We start from the raw sequence: 24,183 nt of genomic DNA, 5'->3' as shown, positions 1-24,183 counted from the left end.
AAGTTATTGCGTTTACTAACTAAGGGAAAGATTTTTGTCATTTTTGTTGTTTTTTTTTTAACGAGTAATGGCGGCGATCTGCGATTTTTTTGCGGGACTGCGACATTGCGGCGGACAGATCGGACCCTTGACTGACATTTTTGACACTTTTGGGGTTACCAGTGACATTTCTACAGTAATCAGTGCTATACATATGCACTGTTACTGTAAAATTACGCTGGCAGTGAAGGGGTTAACTTTTTTGAGAGGGAGGGGTTATGTGTGTCCCTAGGGGTGTGATTCTAACTGTGATTGGCTGTGGCTTGAGGTGTAGGAACAGTGATCAACGGTCCCACATAGTAGAACCGTATGATCACCATTCCTACACAGGGGAGAATGACAGTCGTGTTTACATCAGCCGCCTGCCTTTCTCCCTCTGCACTGGCGATTGCCGAGTGACCGGCGGACATCGGGTCCGCCGGTCACATGCGTGGGGGGGTCCGTGACCATGCGGGAGCAGGTGCGAGCCTCCGGCGGCGCGTGCTCACTCCCTAGACTCTCACAGGCTAGCGACGTAGCCCTACGTCGCTCTGCCTGTGAGGGGCTGACCGCCGACGTAAATAGTCGTGCGGCGGTCGGCAAGTGGTTAAAGAGGAACTTCAACATTCTTCTTGTTTCAATAAAAAAATAAAAAATATATATACAATGGAAAACTTACTAAAATAGGAAAAATAATTTACGCCAATACTACAGATGAAGATAGGAGAGCTCCATTGATCTGGAGGATGGGTAAATGAATTAGAGGGGATTTTATCCTGTATTATTCTTGTAGCTGTTGTTGTATTTCCAAAGAGAAATATTTTGTTATTTTATTTCCAGTCAACGGGAAACTGGGATTTTTTTTTAGCTTGGAGAGTATTGGATCTCGGTATCAAGGTATGATAGGTGGGGGGACTGCATTATTAAAGGGAAACTCCAGTTGGAAAGTTACTTACTCTTTGCAATTAACCTAAAAGGGAACCCTACCCTATAGCCTCCTGTGCCTTAGTAATAAAATGAGGACTCCTGGACTATCTAAAAATCTGATATAAAACAGTTTAGATCAGTGATAGCGAACCTTGGCACCCCAGATGTTTGTAACTACATTTTTCATGATGATTAACTACACTGCAGAGTGCATAAGTGTAACGCTCCTGCGTTTTTTGTAGTAGGCTGGATTTGCAGCTGCAGAATCTCCACTCAGTAGTCATGTAGAGATGTGTTGAATAACCAGATCCAACTCTCCAGACTCATCACTGTGGGCCTGTCAGCTTCAGCATACAGATATACACACTCAATAAGATGTTCCTGGAGTGATAGGATGTATATAATAGTATGAAGATGATGTGCTGAAGGGACAGGTGTGAACAGTGACAGAGATGGCAAGCACTTGATAGAAATGTTCAGGAGAGTATTAGATGGTATTAGGTGGAATGCAGATAGGTTAGTAATCGAGTATGGTAACAGGTGGTAAGGACAGCAGATGACAAATACAGGATAGACTAACCCAGTGCAAGGATAGATGGTAGTAGACTCAAGAGCTAGCAATCTATGTAACAGTGCAGATGATAGAATTAGTATGCATAGATAGTAACAGTCCTTAATGTGCAGAGGTAGATAGTGTAAGTAAGGTTATGGAGGATTCCCCTGTGGGGTACTTATCACTAGTAAGGTTAGTAGTAGAAGGGTCCAGTAGTGAGGGAGTGATCCAGTAGCGAGATACAGGGATCAGTAGCGAGGTTCCGGTCTGTTTCCAAGTAAAAGAGAATATCTGGAGGTTCCGGTAGCAAGGCAAGCTTGTAAGCATGTGGACACACGGCAGGTTGAACGAACAATGTGAGAGAGAACGCCGGCGGTTGAAATAGCCACTCTGCGGTGCTCGGCGATGACGTCATCCGTTTTTTTTTTTTTAAATGATTTTTATTGGATTTTCAAGAAAGTACAAAACATGTAGTACCATGGTATACAAAACAACATACATATTTGACTTGTGAACATATTGATAGAACGAGTGTAGAAAACATTTTTAACCACAACTGTCAGTGATTTGGCTTTGATTGCCATGCATTTCAGAAATTTGCATAGTAGACCATACACAAAAAAAACAGAAAAAGAAGGGGAGGGGAAAAACAATTAAAAAATGGTGACTAGCAAGACGAGGTAGTAACCACACCACTCCACGTTGCCCGCCATCTGTTGTAGTTATCACGGGACACGCGCAGACCCCAGGAAGCACCCAAATGGGAACATTTCCGCCCCCCAGGGTCGCACCCGCCCAAGAATTATATTTTTAAGGAAAAGGAAAAAGAACAGGGTTACATTCTAGATGCTCGGAAAACCTCCCATAATTGCCACCTGCTGTTGAATTGTTTGAAGTTTTGAGCAGAGCGGGAAATAATTTTTTCGTATTCATATGACTCTCCTACGATCTGCAAAACTTCTCTTTTGGAGGGCAATACCTGGCTTTTCCAGTTGCGAGCTATCGCCAATCTAGCTGCATAGAGGACATGTTGGACTATTACTCTGCAGGAAGGCGGGTACCAGTCTAGCCCAATACCCAGTAAGGCTTGTTCCACTCTTAGTTTGTTGAGAATACCCGTGATATCAGCTATCAGTCTGTGTATTGAAGTCCAGAAACTTTGTAAGGATAAGCATGACCACAACATGTGCACTAATGTACCGACTTGCCCGCATCCCCTCCAGCACAGGTTAGAGCAGGAGCCACCGTATTTAGCTAAAACATAGGGAGTCCTATACCACCACAGGTGGATCTTTTGTGCCCCTTCCCTGAAGGTGGAGCATTTAGTAAGTGAGTAGTTCAGCTTAAAGGCTTTCAGCCATTGGGCATCAGTAAACGTCTGTTGTAGGTCTTTTTCCCATTTCAGTAAATGGGGAAGTTTTAAAAATGAGGATCTGTCATGCAGAGAGTTGTAGAAAATGCTGATCCCCCTCTTGCCTACGATGTCAGTAAAGCAAAACTTGTGAACTAGGCGAGGGAAAGTGATATGCAGCTCCGGTAGAGTGTGTAAAATATGTGAAACTCTGTGGTATGTCAGAAATTCTGTCTTAAAGTCTGGGAATCTCAGGCATAGGTCAGCGAACGGTGTCAAGGTGGAGTGAGTGTACAGATCTGGGACCTGATGTAGTCCGTATTTTCCCCAATGTGCAGTGCATAAGTCTAGGGACAGTGCTCTCAACGTGGATAATGCAATAGGTGTCTGAATCTGATCCCCAGCCCTAGACCTGTGTGCATAAAAGAATTTCCATGCTTGAATCGTGGCCGAGATGGTGGGGTGGTCAATCGTCTTTGGTTTCTCTGTAAAGGGGAGTGCCAAAATTAGGTCCCTCAGTGAGGGTTGTGGCGCATATGAATGCTCCAAAGAGCACCACAGAGGCGCCTTCCCTGTAGAGAACCAGTGCTTGGACTGTGCCAATATAGCCGCCATGTGATAGTCTTTCACATCTGGAACTCCCATGCCCCCCACCAGAACGTGCCTGGTGAGAGTCTTGTGAGGTGTTCTAGGCGGTTTACCGGACCAGAGAAATTTACTGATCAGTGTCTGCAGCGCTTTGTAAAAATGGTTTGGGATCTGAATAGGTAGCGCCCGGAAAATGTACAATATTTTTGGTAGTATCAACATCTTGAAGGCCGCATTTTTACCCGACCATGAAAGATAAAACTTCTGGAGTCTGAGAGTGTCCTGAGTTGTGGAGGTCAGAAGGGGAAGAAAATTAGCCTTGAACAGGGATGTCGTGGAGTTAGTCAGTTTGATGCCCAAATAGTCCATGGATTCTTCCTGCCATTGATAATGTACCAAGCTCCGGAGCCGTGCTCGGAGCCTGGGGTCCATTGCTACTCCAAGGAGATTAGATTTAAGCTCATTCACCTTGTAGTAGGAAACCGACTGAAATTCCTCTAGTATGCGTCTAACATGTGTCAATGATGTCTCTGGGTCTGTGCAGGTCAATATGACGTCGTCTGCAAACAATGAAATAACATGAGGAGTTCCTCCAACACATATACCCGTAACCCCAGGGTGGGACCTAACCCTCTCAGCGAGGGGTTCCATGAGCATTGCAAAAATAATTGGTGGCAGTGGGCACCCTTGACGTGTGCCATTGGTTATGTCAAAACTGTCAGAAAAAAGGCCCTCAGTGAAAACCCTCGCCGAGGGGGAGGAGTATAAGGCCATGATAGCCTGGGATATCGCTCCCCGAAAGCCAAATTTGTCCAGAACCTGCCTCAGGTAGCCCCAGTGAATCCTGTCAAAGGCTTTTTCGGCATCCAAAGACAGAAGTACCGTGGGAACCTTGTGAGTGGAGACTCGATGGATTAGGCCAATTAATCTCCTAGTCGCATCTGTGGCTTGACGCCCCAGAACAAAGCCCACCTGGTCAGGTTTAATTAGGTCAGGAAGGAACCTAGAGATACGGTCAGCCAAAATTCTAGCGTAGACCTTTAAGTCCACGTTTAACAGTGATATGGGCCTAAAATTTTGTGGTCTATTAGGTTCCTTGCCCGGCTTCGGTAGCGTAATCACTGTGGCCTCTAGCATCTCAGCTGGAAAAGGGACCCCACCGAGTGCCTTCTGGAACACCCGTGTAGCATAGGGAACTAAAGTATCTGCGAACAGGCTGTAGTACTCGGGAGTGAATCCGTCAAGACCCGGGGATTTCCCCTTGGGGAGAGATTTAACCGCTTTCAAAATCTCTGCATCAGTAAAAGGGGCATTCAGGGTTTCCAGATCCCCAGGCAACAGACTCGGAAGAGAGATGGAAGACAGAAATTGTTGGATGTCTGATATAGTGGGTTGAGGAGTTGATGCGTCCTCGCGTAGGTTGTATAGGGAGCTATAGTATTGGCTAAAGGCGTCCGCTATATCCTTTGGGTTGGTCAGACGTTCTCCCGTAGCATGGTGAAGCATGTACGGTATTTTCTGTTTGTTCAGCTTAGCTTTCAGTTGGTTAGCTAGTAACTTTCCGGCCTTATTGCCATGAGAGTACTGCGAGGCCTTGAGCCGCCCAATGGCTCTAGTGTGCTGACCAATCAAAAGGACCCGGAGTTCAGATTGACATTTGAAAAGCTTCTCCGCGCAAGCCGCGGATGGAAGCAATTTGTTTTCAGCTTCTAGATGTTTGATAGAGGTGAGAATGTCATCCAATTTCTGTCTCCTCTGTCTCCGAACCCTCGCCCCTCTAGCCATCAACACACCACGTACAAAAGCTTTATGTGCATTCCATACGGTGTATGGACAAATCTCAGGGGTATCGTTAATAACAAAAAATTCAGTCAATTTAGAGAGGGTCTCCGTATAAGCCTCCTGGTTGGTCAGGAGGGTAGCATCAAACCGCCACCTGTTTGCTCTGGTGGTGTAGGGCACGTCCCCGAATGTTAAAATAACAGGGGCGTGGTCCGACCACGTTATGGAGCCCACCGATGCGCGTGTGACCCTTTGTAACAGAAATTTATCCGTGAGGCAGAGGTCAATTCTGGAGTATGAATGATGGATCCTGGAATAGTAAGAATAGTCTCTTTCCGAGGAGTTGTAACATCTCCACACATCGTGCAAGTCCGCAGATGTCAGAAATGCCGACAAGTCCGCACGATGATGGCGCCTCGGATAGTTCATGGACACATCCAATTGGTAGTTGGGAACAGCGTTAAAATCACCACATAGCAGCACATGGCCCTTGAGCATAGGTTGTAGTTGCTGCCACAGGCGTTTGAGAAACGTAATTTGTCTGGAATTGGGGGCATAGATTGTCACTATCGTGTATGTAGAATTGTTAATGGAGCAGGATATTACCAGGAACCTGCCCTCTGGGTCCGCAAACTGCGAGAGCAGCGAAAATACCTAAGTATCCCTGAAGAGCAATGCCACTCCACATCTCTTTTTGGGGTTGTTGGCGTAAAAGGCGTGTGGGTATTGCTTTGATGTGAGTTGTGGGTGAGCTTGGGCCATGAAGTGCGTTTCTTGCAGGGCAACCACATCACAATTCTGGGCTTTAAGTTCCCTCCAAAGCATATGTCTCTTGTGGGGGCTATTAAGACCATTTACATTAAGAGAGAGCAATTGGAAAGACATCTTGTGGGGAAGATCAGGAGCAGTGTTATGTGAAGGTGTATTGAAGTACACTCACTGAGTTCACGCCAGTTGCCAAGTCGCAGTCCCTCTCCGAAGGATCCCGGGAGTTATGGAAGTAGGTGCGAGACAGATCAAGGCGGAGGTCTTGAGTCGTTAGTGCTTGGCAGTTCAGGAGGTTATTGTAGAGCTGGATAGAAAAATTAAAAATAAAACAGAAAAAATAAAAGACAAGGCAAAAGTGCGTGGGAATAGGCACTCTGCAACAGCAGAGATCAGGAAAAATAAAAAAGGACGACTCTACTGGAGAGTCTGCACGGTACACTTTACCGTTAGGTGGGGGTGTAAATAGAACAAACATTAGCCGAGCATGTCACTCGGAGCTTCGTAGTTGTAAACACGTATAACTAGGAGGGTCACATTAGAGGAATCAACTTGATAAGGCCGCACACATAAAAAGAAAAGTCATTCCACAGCTGGGGCCTGGTGGTCCTCTGGGTTCAAGATGCCCCACCGTTGTAGTAGTGCTATGCCATCATCCAGCGAATTAATCCGGTAGTCTCTGTCCCCCCTAGTAACCACTAAGGTAGCGGGATCATTCCAACGGTATGTGACCTGATGATTTCTAAGAGGCTTAGTGATAGTTGAGAGGTTGCGGCGTCTATTCATTGTATGAGCCGAGAGGTCTGCATAAAAGGATAAGTTGTTTAAAGCAGGTGGAAGATTTGTACCCCTCCGAACCAAGGACATAAATTTTACTTTCACTGTAAAAAAATGAATCCGGGCAATGGTGTCCCGGGGCAGTGATGCGGCAATGTGTTTCGGTTTGGGCAACCTATGTATGCGGTCAATAGCCATGTCACAGAGTGGGACGTCTGGGAGGACTTCCTGCATCAGTGAAGTAAGATAGTCTGTTAGTTCTTGAGGCTTAACCGACTCAGGGATCCCCCTGATCTTTATGTTGTTGCGTCGTGATCGATCTTCAAGATCTGCGACTTTCTATTTAAGCCATGTGATATCATCGTCGTGTTCGTTGTGGGCATCTACCATAGTATTAAAGGTGTCCGCAAATTCTCCCATCTTATTTTCGATTTTTTCCACCCTTGTATCTACTGCCTTAACATCCCTGTTGCACTGGGACATAAGCTGTAGCATGTCTGCATGGATGGAGCTCCTGAGGGACATCATCATGTCTTTCAGCAGGGAGTCCATAACAGGTAGGCCTTTAGTGGGGAAAGATGAGATGGTGTCATGAAACTCTAAAGTATCGTCCACTGCTTCACCTGAGGCCCTGTCTTCATCTGTAAGCTGCAGTTTCATCTTAGATTTAGCGGGGCTGGCACAGGGAGAGCGAGGGGTAGAGGTGATATGTGTCTCCCCCTGTGAGTCCGCAGCCGCTGCAGCACCTCCCTCAGACTGTACAGAGCGAGCAGGGGCCGCCAGAGCAGGCAGCGAGGCACCGCTACTAGAAGAGCCGGCGCCATCTTGGCTGCGCGGCCCGCCCGTGGGATGGAAGAAGTTTAGTAGCTTACCGGGTTTATTCTTCCCCCTCCTCTTCCCCGGTATGTGCTGCTGACGTCCGGCCATCGTGGAGTGTAAGTGGGATGTGAAATAACTGACCCTCGATCCGTAGATTCGCTCCGGTGTGACTGCTTAGCGAGGAGCTGTGCAGCTAAGCGTCCATCTCTCTCGCCGGCCGGCTCCGCCCCCACGTCATCCGTCTTAAAGGTGTATGCGTACCACCTAATTAGAAAGGTGGGACGCATATTTGAAAATAAAATGGAAAATAAGGGTACCAGAGGTACCAGAATCTTACAATAAGCATCATGGGAAATGTGGTTCCAAAGCATCTGGGGGTGGCAAGGTTCCCCATCACTGGTTAAGATCTACACTTTATTACCAAAAGTATTGGGACGCCTGACTTTACACACACATAAAATTTTAATGGCATCCCAGTCTTAGTCCGTGGGGTTTAATATTGAGTTGACCCACACTTTGCAGCTATAACAGTTTCAACTCTTCTGGGAAGGCTGTCCACAAGGTTTAGGAGTGTGTCTATGGGAATGTTTGACCATTGTTTCAGAAGCGCATTTGTGAGGTCAGGCACTAATGTTGGACGAGATGGCCTGGCTCTTAGTCTCCATTCTAATTCATCCCAAAGGTGTTCTATCGGGTTTAGGACTTTATACAGGACAGTCAAGTTTCTCCACCACAAACTCTCTCCACACTATATTGCCAAAAGAATTGGGCCACCCTTCCAAATAATTTGGTGGAGGGATGATTATGGTGTGGAGTGATTTTTCAGGAGTTGGGCTTGGCCCCTTAGTTCCAATGAAGGGAATGCTTAAGGCATCAACATACCAAGACATTTTGGGCAATTTCATGCTCCAATCTTAGTGGGAACAGTTTGGGGATGGCCTCTTCCTGTTACAACATGACTGCGCACCATTTCTCAAAGCAAGGTCCATAAAGACATTGATGAGCGAGTTTTTTGTAGAGGAACTTGACCTGCACCGGGTCCTGACCTCTCCTTTGGAATGAATTAGCAGAGATTACGAACCAGGCCTTCTCTTCCAACATCAGTGCCTGACCTCACAAATGCGCTTCTGGAAGAATGGTCAAACATTCCTACAGACACTCCTAGACCTTGTGGACACCCTTCCAAGAAGAGGTGAAGCTGTTATAACTGCAAAGGGTGGTCCAACTCAATATTGAACCCTATATACTAAAACTAAGAATGTACATGTAAAGGCAGGCGTCCAGATACTTTTGCTAATATAGTGTATATCTACATAGTCAAGTTATCCTTCAGGGACCAATGTTTCTAATATATTGATCCAGTGGGTTTCATTCTTGGGCACATTATATACCATCCCTTTGGGGTTTCTGCCACAATGTTTTCTGAAGTGTTTGGATAGATTATGTCCTCTGAATCCTTTTTTGACACCCGCAATCGTTCCCCGGTGAAAGAGAAGAACGGTCACATGTTGTAAACACACCTTACCGTTCTTCTCTCTGGAATGATCATAGAGCCCATGTGATCCTTCTATATAGGATCACATGTCTCACATGTCTCTATGGTCATTTCAGAAGCCACAACCCCCACAGTTAGAATAACTCCCCTAGGCTCACATTTAACCCCTTGATCACCCACAGGGTTAACTCCTTCCCTGACAGTGGCATTATTACAGTAACAGTGCATATTTTTAGCACTGATTACTGTAGTAATGTCACTGGTACCCCCAAAAGTGTCAAAAATGTCAGTTAGGGGTCTGATCTGTCTGCCGCAATGTCGCAGTCCTGCAAAAAAAAGCAGATTGCCGCCATTACTAGAAAAAATAGAAATTACATAAATCTTTCCTGTGGTTAGTAGACGCAATAACGTTTGCGCAAACCAATCAAAATACGGTTATTGTGATTTTTTTTTTTTACCAGAAATATGTAGCAGAAAAGAAAATGGCCTAAGATGTTAAAACATTTTGATTTTTAATTTTTGTTGGGAGTGTTATATAGCAGAATGTGAAAAATATTGTTTTTTTTTTTTTTTTCAAAATTGTCGCTCTTTTTTTGTTTATAGAGCAAAAAAAAAAATTGCACAGGTGATCAAATACAACCAAAAGAAAGCTCTATTTGTGGGAAAAGAAGGACATCATTTTTTTTTAGTTACAGCAGCGCATGACTGCGCAATTTTCCATTAAGTAACGCAGTGCCAAATCGCAAAATATTTCTTGGTCATTAAGGGGGCAAATCCTTCAGGTCTTAAAGTGGTTAATATTGTTTATTTGTTAATTTTTGCCTGGCACCTTTAATCCCTCTAATTTCCCTACCTTCCTGTTTCTCCTGAGAGGGAGAAGGGAGTGGTGGGCCTCCCTTTTTATCCTTATCTGTTTAATTGAGGGATAGTGCCTGGGCATACAATTTACATTTCTTTCTTGTGACAAAGCAGAATCTCTCCCCATCTCCCCCCATCACTACTAATTGTACTTCTCTATGTTTGTTACTCAAATACTCAATAAAAAGGTTATGGTTAAAAAAAAAAAAAAATCCTCCCAATCCTTTTTACCTACCTGCTGTTTTAATCAATCTAACTTAATGTTGTGGTCAGGGAATCAAGAGTTAATTATACCATTTAATGAAGTACGGTTGAAGCGTGCCGAAACCGTGGTTCGGGCAGGCCTGTAAATAAAGAGGGCCCACCAAGATGGAATTATTGAAAAAAGGGGAGTGGAGGGAGGGGTACCCTAAAACGTCAGCCCAGGAAGGAGGGCGGCCTGACGTTAAAAAGGCCGGCCCCTCCCCTCCCCTCCCACAACTGCAGGCTCCACCTGCCCATTTGTGGTCAGAGAATCAAAAGAGTGAATTATACCATTTATTGAAGTACGGTTGAAGCGTGCCGAAACCGTGGTTCGGGCAGGCCTGTAAATAAAGAGGGCAAAAGTATAAGCTTAACCAAAACAACCTTTAATACACACATCCCTAAAACGGAAAGAAGCGAAAACTGTAGTGCTATGTGGCCAGTTCTCTGAAAGCCAGTCTGAGTTCATTCTCCGGCTGGGGAATGTACCAGCTGTAAGCAGAGGACTTCCATTGGCCCATCCTTTTAATTATATGCACTGGTATGTTGTGACTAGACGCGGCCGAAGCTGCCCCTATGCGAAAGGAATGACCTGAGAATGCTGCGGGGTCGCAACCTATTTTAGACAGCAAGGCTCTCACGTACTGCTTAAATTTTGAGGTGGTGAGTGGCAAGCCATGTAGACTCAGAAGGGGGCATATGGGCCACGACCTGTCAAGGATGGGAGAAGATGGTCCAGTAACCGGACTGGGCACCACTGATTGCCTGTAGGGTACAGGGGAACGTCAACCGGCGGCCCCTCCTTGTTGGTTTTGGAGTGTCGTAGTGTCAGGAGGAAGTGATCCCCCACTTTGATCAAATCTGCCACCCCACCCAGCAAGTTGGAGGCCCCATTTAACCTCCCCGCGGTGAACTCGCTGGGACGCAAGAATCCGTAGAAGGCCAGGTATATGGCGAACTTGATGACACTATTTGTTCCTGCTTCAAACTGCCGTGTGTCCAACATGTCAGACAAGGCCCTAAACCTGAAGCTGTTGATCGGTTGATGTCTCGCGGGCTTGCAGCCCTCCAAGCGAAGGATGCCTTTTAAGATGTTTTTTTATTGGCCTGGAAGACATGAAAGCACTGTGACTGGGGTGTGTGTTGATCACATGAAATTGCACCCCTGAGAGATAAAGCTTGACCGTGCTGTGGGCGAGCTTCAGATTTAAGTGGCAAAAAGAGGTGAACGCCACCATGGTGTCTAAGGAAAAAGGATCTCAGATGCTGAACTCCGTAATGAATCTGGAGAAGATGGTCAGAGCCCGATCGTATGAGCGCCTAGTGTTTACCGAGAGTGCTGATTGAGCTAGCATGCTCCCATGGGCCATGAGTTCGGCTAGTCCAGGATGAGATCTTGAAACCGAGGTGGCGTGTCAGGAATACTCACGGCTGTGGGGTGCAACTGGAAGAAGACATGCAATTTGCAACGAGAAAGGGCATCAGCTGCTGAGTTGTGGGAACCTGGCACGTGCTCGCAAATAAGGTGAAAATTTAGAGTGGCTGCGAGCCAAGTGAGTCTCCTAACTAGGCTCATGATGGTGAGAGATGAGGAATGGCCCTTGTTGATTATGTCGCAGGCCGCCATGTTATCCGTCAAACATTTTACTGTCTGACCTCCCCACCGGTGTCCCCACACCCGGGCCTGCTGCCACTATGGGATGAATTTCTAAAAGGGTGGAAGTGCGGTTAAAAGATGGTAGATTGGCAGTCTCGGGTGGTCAAAAATCTCAGAACCAGTTGACCCCGCAAATGGCTGCAAACCCTCAATGAGCTGCCGCATCGGTCCATAAGACTGGAGAGCTGTCAGAAAAAGGCGGGATGAACATGTTCACCCCGTTCCAATGTGCCAGGAACTGCCTCCACATGGACAAGTCTGCCTTGGCCTGCCCGTCCAACGAGATAGTGCTCCCGTCATGCGGGAGGCCAGGGAGCAGACAGTGGAGCCTGGAGACAAAAGCACGGTCTTGAGGAATGATTCTCATGGCGTAGTTCAGGGAACCCAGAAGAGACAGGAGGTCTTTCCGAGATGCGGAACCTCTAACGAGGAACCCCTCAATCTCTGCCTTGATCCTCTGAACTTTGTCCGGGGGCAGGCTTGCCTACATGGCGACCGAGTCTAGGCAAATGCCTAGGAAGGTCAGTTTGGTGGAGGGACCTATTTTTTTGTCCTTGGCTACCGGAACCCCTAGAGCCGAAAAGAGTGCCACCGTTTTTACCAAGCTGAGCGGATGTGGGACTTTCCACTGTCAGGAAATCATCTAGGTAATGGATGATGACTGGACAGCAACTGATATTAATTAGGAGCCAGCACAGAGCCTCTGCGAATAAATCAAAAATCTTGGGGCTGCTTTTGGCCCCGAAGGTCAGGCGAATGGCGAAATAGTAAAACCCCTTCCATTTCGCACCATGCAGATGCCATAGTGATGGATGTATGGGCAGCAACTTGAAAGCATTGGAAATGTCAGTTTTCCCGAGCCAAGCCGCTTTCCCAGCTTTCAGGATAGCCTGAATGGCGTGATCCCCTGTGGTGTACTGCAGCGAAAACTCTACGGAGGGAATTAGTGAATTGAGGCTGGGCTTGGAGATGGAATGAGGAGCCGAGAGGTCTATGATCAATCGTTTTTTATTGTTATATTTTCCGGTGGCTACCCCCAATGGGTTGGTTCACCAGCAGGAAAAAGGAGGGGTACAGAAAAGTCCTAACATGAAACCCTTGTCTACTTCTGCTTGCAACAGAGTGTCGACTACAGCTGGGTCAGCCGAGGCTGATTGTAGGATTTTACACTCGATTGTACCTGACAGCAGTGCCACCAGACCCGTGTGGAACCCTCTCGTGAAGACAGAGATTAAAAACTCAAATAAGTCCAGAGAGGGATGGGATTTCAGGAAGAAGGCCAGGGAATCGACCTGTACCTCGGTCAGTCAGCTTTTGGGGAAAAGACGACTGAGGCACATGGACTTGGCATGTGCCTGGAAGCAGGTGGAGCAGATATGCAACAACCTGCAGGCACTGAAACTGCAGCCCCCCACGTTGACATTGTTGCATACCTGCGCCTTGCCCAGGAACACTATTGGTCTCCCTAATTTGTCTTTGGCGGACCTCTGATCAGATCTGCTGGGGCCCGGGGTGACCTCGCCGGCGGCAGGAGAACTGAGCTCGACGGCACACAAGTTGGTGGAGTGGGAGTTTGACACGCAAATAGCGCATGCCGGTGGCACAAGCCCGGCAAAGTGGTAACAAAACAACTCAGTGTCCAGCTGACCCCAATCTACCCTGATGTTGAACTGGGCAAAGGTGGCCGCCTCCTTGGCCGAGAACGAGCGGTGATAATCGTAAAAGGTGGTTCCGCCATACTTGTGCAGATACAAGTCCAGTTCTTCTCTGCGATGAGGGGAGTTAAAGCAGACCACATCCCTGAACAGACCGAAGGCCAAGACGAACTCGGGAATGGACAGCTTCCTGTTCAGTCTGGGGTCCCTGGCCTTCAGAACCACCGACAGGTCCCCATAGTTTTAGGTCTTGCTCTCGACTATGTCTTGGGATGCAATAAACAGAGACATAAGATTCACGTCCTTCCCCTCCAGAATGTCTTTCCTGATGTTGTGCGGAACCATGTGCGTTGGTGTAATAATGTGAGAGATGGAGCCTGAAGGAGTTGGCATACCTGTGAAGGTGCCCTGAGGGGCTGGCAAGCCAAAGACCTGAGAGGGCAGGGAACCTGGGGAAGCTGCGGAGGCCGGTACTGGGGATTCTAATTTTTTCAACCTCTGATTTAGGCTACTAACGGATGCCAGAACAGACGCCATAGTGGCCTGAATTTTGGCTAAAGCGTCCTTGACACCTGTGAGTCAGTCCCTGTTTGCATGTAGACAGCGTTGGATACCAAGATCCTGTACAACTTCGCCTTCATGGCTGTGGCCGGAAATGGTATCACCCTCCGTCTCAACTCGGCGGCAATCTTGGGAATGGTCCATGTCCTCAAAGAACCGGGACTTGACGGAATCCGGCTACCTTCTGCGGCAGGAATGGAAACTGGAGTGGGTGGCCTGGCTGGCGTGCTAGGCAGGGAGAAGTTGTCTCCTTGGTCTGATGCGTGAGACATGCTGAGATGACATAGAAGGAAATGGGGGATGAAAAACTCATACGACAGGGCGTTAACTTGCGCTTTTTTTTTTACCTGAGAGACAATTTGGAGAAACGGGACGTGAGGCCCTGCTAAATCCCGGCGGCTGGTAGAGGCGCTATCTATGATTTGGACCTAAGCTGTGCCATGAATGATGGCGGGGTGTAGGCCTCTGGGAAGGTGAAGCCCTGACTACCCTGACCAAAACAGCGAAACACTAGCTATGATTTTGGCCGATGGACGAAAATAACCCCGTGTGAGGATGGGTGTTGGTCTCGCGATAACTAAGAAGTGACATGCCTAAGCTCCTGACCCCCCGCCCCTGCCCACCGCGCCAGTTAACGAAGAGGGGGTACTCTTGGTAATGGAACAGCATACCTTGATGACTCTTGAGGGGTCTTAAGCTTGGATGAACGTCTGGTAATGTTCAAGCGAACTACCTGTGGGTGAGCAAAACTGTGGTTGACACTATGGATGTGAGATGATATGAGAAACTGACTCAAACGAAGTAATAAGACCTACGACCGCCAACTCTAATGTGCGAGGGGGGCCGGCCTGCGTAGGTGCCCCCCTGGATCTATAACTAAGGGGGGGGGCTGAAAAACAGACTGAATGAACCAGGAGATGGTGTGACCTGGCAGCAACGTGTGCCAGTTGCGTGTACGTGCGGTTTGATGGACAAGAACTGTCGATACGTATGGAAGGTGGGTCTCAAATGGTCAAAGACCCGTGGCGTGGAGACCGGAGAAAGGAAGCGAACGGCAGGGGGGGTGCGCTGCGGATCGTGTGAGTAACAGCACGGGTGAAAGGTGGAGAGGCAGCCCAGGGGAAGGTGTGGAGCGTATAACCTGCGAGACCCCCCCTCACCCCTCCAGTTTGATGTATGAACGATACCAATCCCCCCCCCCCCCCGGTTTGATGTGTGTATGAATGATACCAAAAAACACCCCTCCCATGGAACCAGGCGAGGGAAACTCGAGCTTGGTATGTCAGCTCATCTGGCTGCAGAGGCTGTCAGGGCGCAGTACCACAACTGGCCTGGGTGGCAGTGTGACCCTGAACCTGTGTCCCTTCCTGTGGAGACGGCTTGGTGTGTGTGTGTGTGTGTTTTTTTTTTTTCCTCTTTCCCCTCTCTCCATCTGAAAGCAGCCTCCGGCCGAAGGAGGAGAAGGGGGGGGAGTCCCACGGAGAGGACTGGCGGGGGGGGGGGGCAGCAGCAAGGGGAGAGTGAGAGAACTCTGCAGGCTGTGCACAGCACTGCTCGAGCTGCCTGGAACTTGGGACAGTGAGCAGGGAAAGGGCTGGAGGTGGAAGCAGGCAGGGCTACGTGGAGATCACCGGGGTGGAGGTGGGATGGCAGGGTGGCGATGTGATGCCTGTGTAACGAAGTAGTGCGGCATGAACCCTGATGATCACCCCCCCGCACGGCGGTGGCATGCTCCCCCCTCCTTCCCTACTCAACGATACCCAGGAGTCCGGGACCTGCATCCTGAAGTTTCCCGGGCGTCCAAGGCAACAGCTGATCGTGGGAGTGGGCGTGACCGAACGACGTCAGTACCCAAAAACGTCAGCCCAGTAAGGACTAGATACATATTCGCCAGCACACCAAGGATCTTGCAAAAGCAGTCCAAAAAACTTTATTCCAGATAAGATCATGTGATGTTTGTGCAGGATAACTTTGACCTTTCCCCTTTTCTCCTGATGCATGATGGGGAAGGGGCTGTACCAGGAAGTCAGACACAGTGTGTGGAGCCTGGAAGCAGCAGTATGGTACAGAGAAGAGATTACATCTGTTAGGAACAGAAGCTGTTATATTATGTCTCCTTCATGTCAGCATGTCTCTGAGTGAGTAATAAAGCTCTCCCTGGTTAAGAAGTACATCCAGCCTGTGTGTAACTTGCTGAGCAGATACTGGCAGCATTGCTAGCAACACCCTCGTGTCCAAGGGACATAACAGTGGCGACGAGGATTGTGGATTTTAGCACACATGGCCTTCATAGGGTTTATTCAACCATTTGATCCTGCTGCTGAGTTATGGAGCTTCTGGGTGGAGAGGCTGGAGCAGTATATGGAAGCAAATAGTGTGGCTGCAGAAAAGAAAGTTGCAGTTTTCCTCACAGCAATGGCTCAAGCTGCATATGGTACTCTCAGAGACCTCATTTCTCCAGACAAGCTGGCCTCTCAGCCCCTGCCGGAGTTAATTCAGAAGCTACATGCACACTACAACCCAAAGCCGTTAGATATCATAGAGCGGTTTAAATTCTACAGTAGGAGGCAGCAGGCAGGGGAGGACATAAAGACATTTATCATTGCTTTACGTAAACTAGCTGCCACTTGTCAGTTTGGAGACTACCTGCAGACAGCTCTCCGCGACATGTTTGTCATGGGACTCTACGACCCAGCCATACAGAAAAGTTTACTCACAGAACCCGACTTGACTCTGATGAAAGCCACTGACCTTGCTACGGTCATGGAGTTGGCTACACGAGATGCCATCCTACTGAAGGCACCACCTGACACTCCTGCGAACCAGGGTGAGGAAATATTCCACACTGCTATCACCCGACACCCAAGACAATCGTCCCCAAATCAACCTAAGTCTCGCCACCCTACTTCTTCTGTCTCTAGGACGCCAACTTGCTACCGTTGTGGCAACACTACTCACAGTGCACCTGCTTGCAAGTTCAAGGATGTCGTTTGTTTTCTCTGTGGAAAGATATTGGGCGTATTTGCCGCAGCTCCCACTCCCTGAACGGTACCAAAAGAGGTAGAAGTACACAGACGTTTCGTGTGGATGCGGATAATAACGGCTTCAGCTCTGATGAGGAGACCTGTGTCCAGCATGTTGGACTGTTTTGAGTAGCTGGGAGTACTCCTGGGATAAAAGTGGATGTCACACTCAATGGCTGTCCTGTCTCCATGGATGTTGATACAGGGGTGGCTGTGTCTGTCATTTCATGGTCTGATTTAAAGGCATTGGGTCTGTCCCTACCGCTCCAACCTACAAATCTCAAACTACAAACTTACAGCAAGGAACTACTACAACCCTTGGGTTATGTGAAACCCCTTGTTACATTGGGCAACCGCAGTCAAACTCTGCGCCTTTATGTTGTACGTGAAGGAGGTCCTCCGTTGTATGGTAGAGACTGGATCAAGGCCCTGGGAATGCCTCCTTTTACCATTGCCCAATGTACATTGCTTTCTGACACAGACCATTGGGTGGAATCCCTGAAGTCTCGCTTTAAGGAGGTTTTTGAGGACTCTTTGGGTACTGTAAAAGGGAAGATGGCCCACCTCCTCTTGAAGCCTGGTGCTACACCTCGTTTTTGTAAGGCAAGATCAGTACCTTTTGCCTTGCGGAAGAAAGTGGAAGCAGAGCTGGACCACCTATTGGCTGAAAACATCATAACAAAAGTTGATAGAAGTGAATGGGCATCACCAATTGTGCCTGTCAAGAAAAAGAACGGAGACATTAGGATTTGTGGGGATTTCAGGGTTGCTCTGAACAACCAACTTCTTGTGGATCAATACCCATTGCCTCGACTTGAAGATCTATTTAGCTCACTGGCTGGGGGCAAAAGTTTACAAAAATAGACTTAACGCAAGCTTACCTGAACTGCAAGTACACCCAGATTCACGCCATCTGTTGACCATTAACACACATAAAGGTTTATTCCAATATAACCGCATGGTTTTCGGCATTGCCCCAGCGCCAGCCATCTGGCAGCGGATCATGGATGAGGTCCTGGCAGGCACACCCTTCACTCAATGTCTACTAGATGACATGCTCATCACCGGTCCCACTGATGAAGAACATAGAAAGAATGTGGAAGCTGTGCTAGAGAGACTCCAAAGGTATGGTTTACGTGTCAATCTTTCAAAATGCGAATTTCTAAAGTCTCGGCTGGAATTTTGTGCCCACACGGTGGACCGACATGGGTTACACACTACTGAAGAAAAGGTTAAAGCCCTTACCCATGCCCCTACTCCACAGAATGTCACACAGCTCAGATCTTACCTTGGCCTCCTAAATTACTACCACCGTTTCTTGCCAAACCTAGCACACTAGCTCTACCCGTTACATTGCTTACTGGATGCAAAAGCTAAATGGATTTGGACAGAAAAATGTGAAGAAGCCTTTCGGCTTTCCAAAGAACTCATTCTGTCTTCTCGAGCAACACACTCATGTCCAAGGGACATAACAGATCACATCAGAAAAATATAGTCCAACGTTTCAGAGCCGCACAGGACCCCTTCGTCAGGCATGTTCGTCCAGCACCCAGTACACACGAGCCTACAAACCAGGAAGGTGTGCAATAGGAATATGAACTATAATATAGCCCAGTAAGGAGGACGGCCTGACGTTAAATAGGCCGTCCCCTCCCCTCCCACAACTGTAGGCTCCACCTGCCCATTTGTCATAACCTTTTTCTTTAAACCTGCTCACCAAAATATCTGCTTGTGTTTGGTAATCTTCCCGTGTTTATTGCAGTTGCGTTGAATTCTCAACAGCTGGCCTTTTGGGATATTCTTTATCCATTTCAGATGGTGACAGCTTGAAATGGGTATATAAAAATTTCTGTCTGTTGATTTAAAGTAGGTTCTGGTACATAATGTTCCACTCTTTTTGTATATCTCCAGATCAAGGAAGTGCACACTCTATTTCACTCCCTTGTGAATGTTATAATGTATCGATTATTATTGATAACATCAAAAAAATATTTTAGGGATTCCTCAGTGCCCTCCCATACTATAATTATATTGTCTATGAACTATTTGTACAGATTTAATTGTGGCCATTTCTTACCATAGATTATTTCCTCCTCCCATTTCCTCATGAACACGTTTGCAACACTGGGAGCATACTTTGCTCTTATGGATACCACTCGTGTTTGAGCATAGTACTTTTTATTGTACCAGAAATAGTTGCCTTTATAGCCATGCTTAGGCAGGTTTATCTGTTTGTGTTTCAAATGTGATTGCTGATGTAATGCCTACTCCTCTGCTTTTAAACCGTCTTCTTGAGCAATCTTTGTATAGAGAGAGTTCACTTTGATGATGGTCAGAATACAATTGTCTACATTTTACAGGCTCCCTCAGCATGGGAATCAAATGTTTACTATCTGTAAGGTATGATTTGCTTTGTGTTACCAAGAGTTGTAAGTAACCATCAATGTATTCTCCTAGCCCAGTGAACAAAGATTCCACCTCACTAATGATTGGCCTCCCAGGAGGCTTCTATGCGTTTTTGTGAATTTTCGATACGTAGTATATCACAGAGTTTTTGAGGCTTCTGGTACCAAATACATTGCCTCCTTTTTATCCAGTATACTTGATTGCTTTCCTTTTTTAACCACTTCTGGACTGGAATATTTTCACCCTAATGACCAGGCCATTTTTTGCAATTCGGCACTGCGTTACTTTAACTGACAATTGCGTGGTCGTGCGATGATGTACCCTAATAAAATTGATGTCCTTTTTTTCTCACAAATAGAGCTTTCTTTTGGTGGGATTTGATTACCTCTGCGATTTTTATTTTTTGCGCGATAAAAAAAGAGTGACAATTTTGAAAAAAATTGTCTCCTTCCTGGGCTGACGTTTTAGGGTACCCCTCCCTCCACTCCCCTTTTTTCAATAATTCCATCTTGGTGGGCCCTCTTTATTTACAGGCCTGCCCGAACCACGGTTTCGGCACGCTTCAACCGTACTTCATTAAATGGTATAATTAACTCTTGATTCCCTGACCACAACATTAAGTTAGATTGATTAAAACAGCAGGTAGGTAAAAAGGATTGGGAGGATTTTTTTTTTTTTTTTAACCATAACCTTTTTATTGAGTATTTGAGTAACAAACATAGAGAAGTACAATTAGTAGTGATGGGGGGAGATGGGGAGAGATTCTGCTTTGTCACAAGAAAGAAATGTAAATTGTATGCCCAGGCACTATCCCTCAATTAAACAGATAAGGATAAAAAGGGAGGCCCACCACTCCCTTCTCCCTCTCAGGAGAAACAGGAAGGTAGGGAAATTAGAGGGATTAAAGGTGCCAGGCAAAAATTAACAAATAAACAATATTAACCACTTTAAGACCTGAAGGATTTGCCCCCTTAATGACCAAGAAATATTTTGCGATTTGGCACTGCGTTACTTAATGGAAAATTGCGCAGTCATGCGCTGCTGTAACTAAAAAAAAATGATGTCCTTCTTTTCCCACAAATAGAGCTTTCTTTTGGTTGTATTTGATCACCTGTGCAATTTTTTTTTTTGCTCTATAAACAAAAAAAGAGCGACAATTTTGAAAAAAAAAAAAAAAACAATATTTTTCACATTCTGCTATATAACACTCCCAACAAAAATTAAAAATCAAAATGTTTTAACATCTTAGGCCATTTTCTTTTCTGCTACATATTTCTGGTAAAAAAAAAAATCACAATAACCGTATTTTGATTGGTTTGCGCAAACGTTATTGCGTCTACTAACCACAGGAAAGATTTATGTAATTTCTATTTTTTCTAGTAATGGCGGCAATCTGCTTTTTTTTGCAGGACTGCGACATTGCGGCAGACAGATCAGACCCCTAACTGACATTTTTGACACTTTTGGGGGTACCAGTGACATTACTACAGTAATCAGTGCTAAAAATATGCACTGTTACTGTAATAATGCCACTGTCAGGGAAGGAGTTAACCCTGTGGGTGATCAAGGGGTTAAATGTGAGCCTAGGGGAGTTATTCTAACTGTGGGGGTTGTGGCTTCTGAAATGACCATAGAGACATGTGAGACATGTGATCCTATATAGAAGGATCACATGGGCTCTATGAGCATTCCAGAGAGAAGAACGGTAAGGTGTGTTTACAACATGTGACCGTTCTTCTCTTTCACCGGGGAACGATTGCGGGTGTCAAAAAAGGATTCAGAGGACATAATCTATCCAAACACTTCAGAAAACATTGTGGCAGAAACCCCAAAGGGATGGTATATAATGTGCCCAAGAATGAAACCCACTGGATCAATATATTAGAAACATTGGTCCCTGAAGGATAACTTGACTATGTAGATATACACTATATTAGCAAAAGTATCTGGACGCCTGCCTTTACATGTACATTCTTAGTTTTAGTATATAGGGTTCAATATTGAGTTGGACCACCCTTTGCAGTTATAACAGCTTCACCTCTTCTTGGAAGGGTGTCCACAAGGTCTAGGAGTGTCTGTAGGAATGTTTGACCATTCTTCCAGAAGCGCATTTGTGAGGTCAGGCACTGATGTTGGAAGAGAAGGCCTGGTTCGTAATCTCTGCTAATTCATTCCAAAGGAGAGGTCAGGACCCGGTGCAGGTCAAGTTCCTCTACAAAAAACTCACTCATCAATGTCTTTATGGACCTTGCTTTGAGAAATGGTGCGCAGTCATGTTGTAACAGGAAGAGGCCATCCCCAAACTGTTCCCACTAAGATTGGAGCATGAAATTGCCCAAAATGTCTTGGTATGTTGATGCCTTAAGCATTCCCTTCATTGGAACTAAGGGGCCAAGCCCAACTCCTGAAAAATCACTCCACACCATAATCATCCCTCCACCAAATTATTTGGAGGGGTGGCCCAATTCTTTTGGCAATATAGTGTGGAGAGAGTTTGTGGTGGAGAAACTTGACTGTCCTGTATAAAGTCCTAAACCCGATAGAACACCTTTGGGATGAATTAGAATGGAGACTAAGAGCCAGGCCATCTCGTCCAACATTAGTGCCTGACCTCACAAATGCGCTTCTGAAACAATGGTCAAACATTCCCATAGACACACTCCTAAACCTTGTGGACAGCCTTCCCAGAAGAGTTGAAACTGTTATAGCTGCAAAGTGTGGGTCAACTCAATATTAAACCCCACGGACTAAGACTGGGATGCCATTAAAATTTTATGTGTGTGTAAAGTCAGGCGTCCCAATACTTTTGGTAATAAAGTGTAGATCTTAACCAGTGATGGGGAACCTTGCCACCCCCAGATGCTTTGGAACCACATTTCCCATGATGCTTATTGTAAGATTCTGGTACCTCTGGTACCCTTATTTTCCATTTTATTTTCAAATATGCGTCCCACCTTTCTAATTAGGTGGTACGCATACACCTTTAAGACGGATGACGTGAGGGCGGAGCCGGCCGGCGAGAGAGATGGACGCTTAGCTGCACAGCTCCTCGCTAAGCAGTCACACCGGAGCGAATCTACGGATCGAGGGTCAGTTATTTCACATGCCTGTGTAACGAAGTAGTGCGGCATGAACCCTGATGATCTCCCCCCCGCACGGCGGTGGCATGCTCCCCCCTCCTTCCCTACTCAACGATACCCAGGAGTCCGGGACCTGCATCCTGAAGTTTCCCGGGCGTCCAAGGCAACAGCTGATCGTGGGAGTGGGCGTGACCGAACGACGTCAGTACCCAAAAACGTCAGCCCAGTAAGGACTAGATACATATTCGCCAGCACACCAAGGATCTTGCAAAAGCAGTCCAAAAAACTTTATTCCAGATAAGATCATGTGATGTTTGTGCAGGATAACTTTGACCTTTCCCCTTTTCTCCTGATGCATGATGGGGAAGGGGCTGTACCAGAAAGTCAGACACAGTGTGTGGAGCCTGGAAGCAGCAGTATGGTACAGAGAAGAGATTACATCTGTTAGGAACAGAAGCTGTTATATTATGTCTCCTTCATGTCAGCATGTCTCTGAGTGAGTAATAAAGCTCTCCCTGGTTAAGAAGTACATCCAGCCTGTGTGTAACTTGCTGAGCAGATACTGGCAGCATTGCTAGCAACACCCTCGTGTCCAAGGGACATAACAGTGGCGACGAGGATTGTGGATTTTAGCACACATGGCCTTCATAGGGTTTATTCAACCATTTGATCCTGCTGCTGAGTTATGGAGCTTCTGGGTGGAGAGGCTGGAGCAGTATATGGAAGCAAATAGTGTGGCTGCAGAAAAGAAAGTTGCAGTTTTCCTCACAGCAATGGCTCAAGCTGCATATGGTACTCTCAGAGACCTCATTTCTCCAGACAAGCTGGCCTCTCAGCCCCTGCCGGAGTTAATTCAGAAGCTACATGCACACTACAACCCAAAGCCGTTAGATATCATAGAGCGGTTTAAATTCTACAGTAGGAGGCAGCAGGCAGGGGAGGACATAAAGACATTTATCATTGCTTTACGTAAACTAGCTGCCACTTGTCAGTTTGGAGACTACCTGCAGACAGCTCTCCGCGACATGTTTGTCATGGGACTCTGCGACCCAGCCATACAGAAAAGTTTACTCACAGAACCCGACTTGACTCTGATGAAAGCCACTGACCTTGCTACGGTCATGGAGTTGGCTACACGAGATGCCATCCTACTGAAGGCACCACCTGACACTCCTGCGAACCAGGGTGAGGAAATATTCCACACTGCTATCACCCGACACCCAAGACAATCGTCCCCAAATCAACCTAAGTCTCGCCACCCTACTTCTTCTGTCTCTAGGACGCCAACTTGCTACCGTTGTGGCAACACTACTCACAGTGCACCTGCTTGCAAGTTCAAGGATGTCGTTTGTTTTCTCTGTGGAAAGATATTGGGCGTATTTGCCGCAGCTCCCACTCCCTGAACGGTACCAAAAGAGGTAGAAGTACACAGACGTTTCGTGTGGATGCGGATAATAACGGCTTCAGCTCTGATGAGGAGACCTGTGTCCAGCATGTTGGACTGTTTTGAGTAGCTGGGAGTACTCCTGCGATAAAAGTGGATGTCACACTCAATGGCTGTCCTGTCTCCATGGATGTTGATACAGGGGTGGCTGTGTCTGTCATTTCATGGTCTGATTTAAAGG

At 46.8% G+C, this 24,183-nt stretch overlaps 2 protein-coding genes across 2 annotated transcripts; both read left to right on the top strand.

Moving 5' to 3' along the window:
- Positions 1–16,329: 16,329 nt before the first annotated feature.
- On the top strand, positions 16,330–17,094 carry LOC309564310 (uncharacterized protein; the record flags this gene model as incomplete). The annotated part of the gene is made up of 1 exon (XM_082268936.1): positions 16,330–17,094. The coding sequence occupies one exon, from the start codon at positions 16,330–16,332 to the stop codon at positions 17,092–17,094; it is 765 nt and encodes a 254-aa protein (XP_082125062.1).
- A 6,102-nt stretch (positions 17,095–23,196) lies between these two features.
- Positions 23,197–23,961, top strand: LOC309564309 (uncharacterized protein; the record flags this gene model as incomplete). Its single annotated transcript, XM_082268935.1, has 1 exon — positions 23,197–23,961. One exon carries the CDS (start codon positions 23,197–23,199, stop codon positions 23,959–23,961), a length of 765 nt encoding a protein of 254 aa, XP_082125061.1.
- Between the last annotated feature and the right edge of the window lie 222 nt (positions 23,962–24,183).

This window comes from Pelophylax lessonae (assembly GCF_965119305.1).
Source record: "Pelophylax lessonae genome assembly, chromosome: 9".
In the NCBI taxonomy this organism is placed as follows: Eukaryota; Metazoa; Chordata; class Amphibia; order Anura; family Ranidae; genus Pelophylax; species Pelophylax lessonae.
This window is presented reverse-complemented; position numbering and strand designations above follow the sequence as displayed.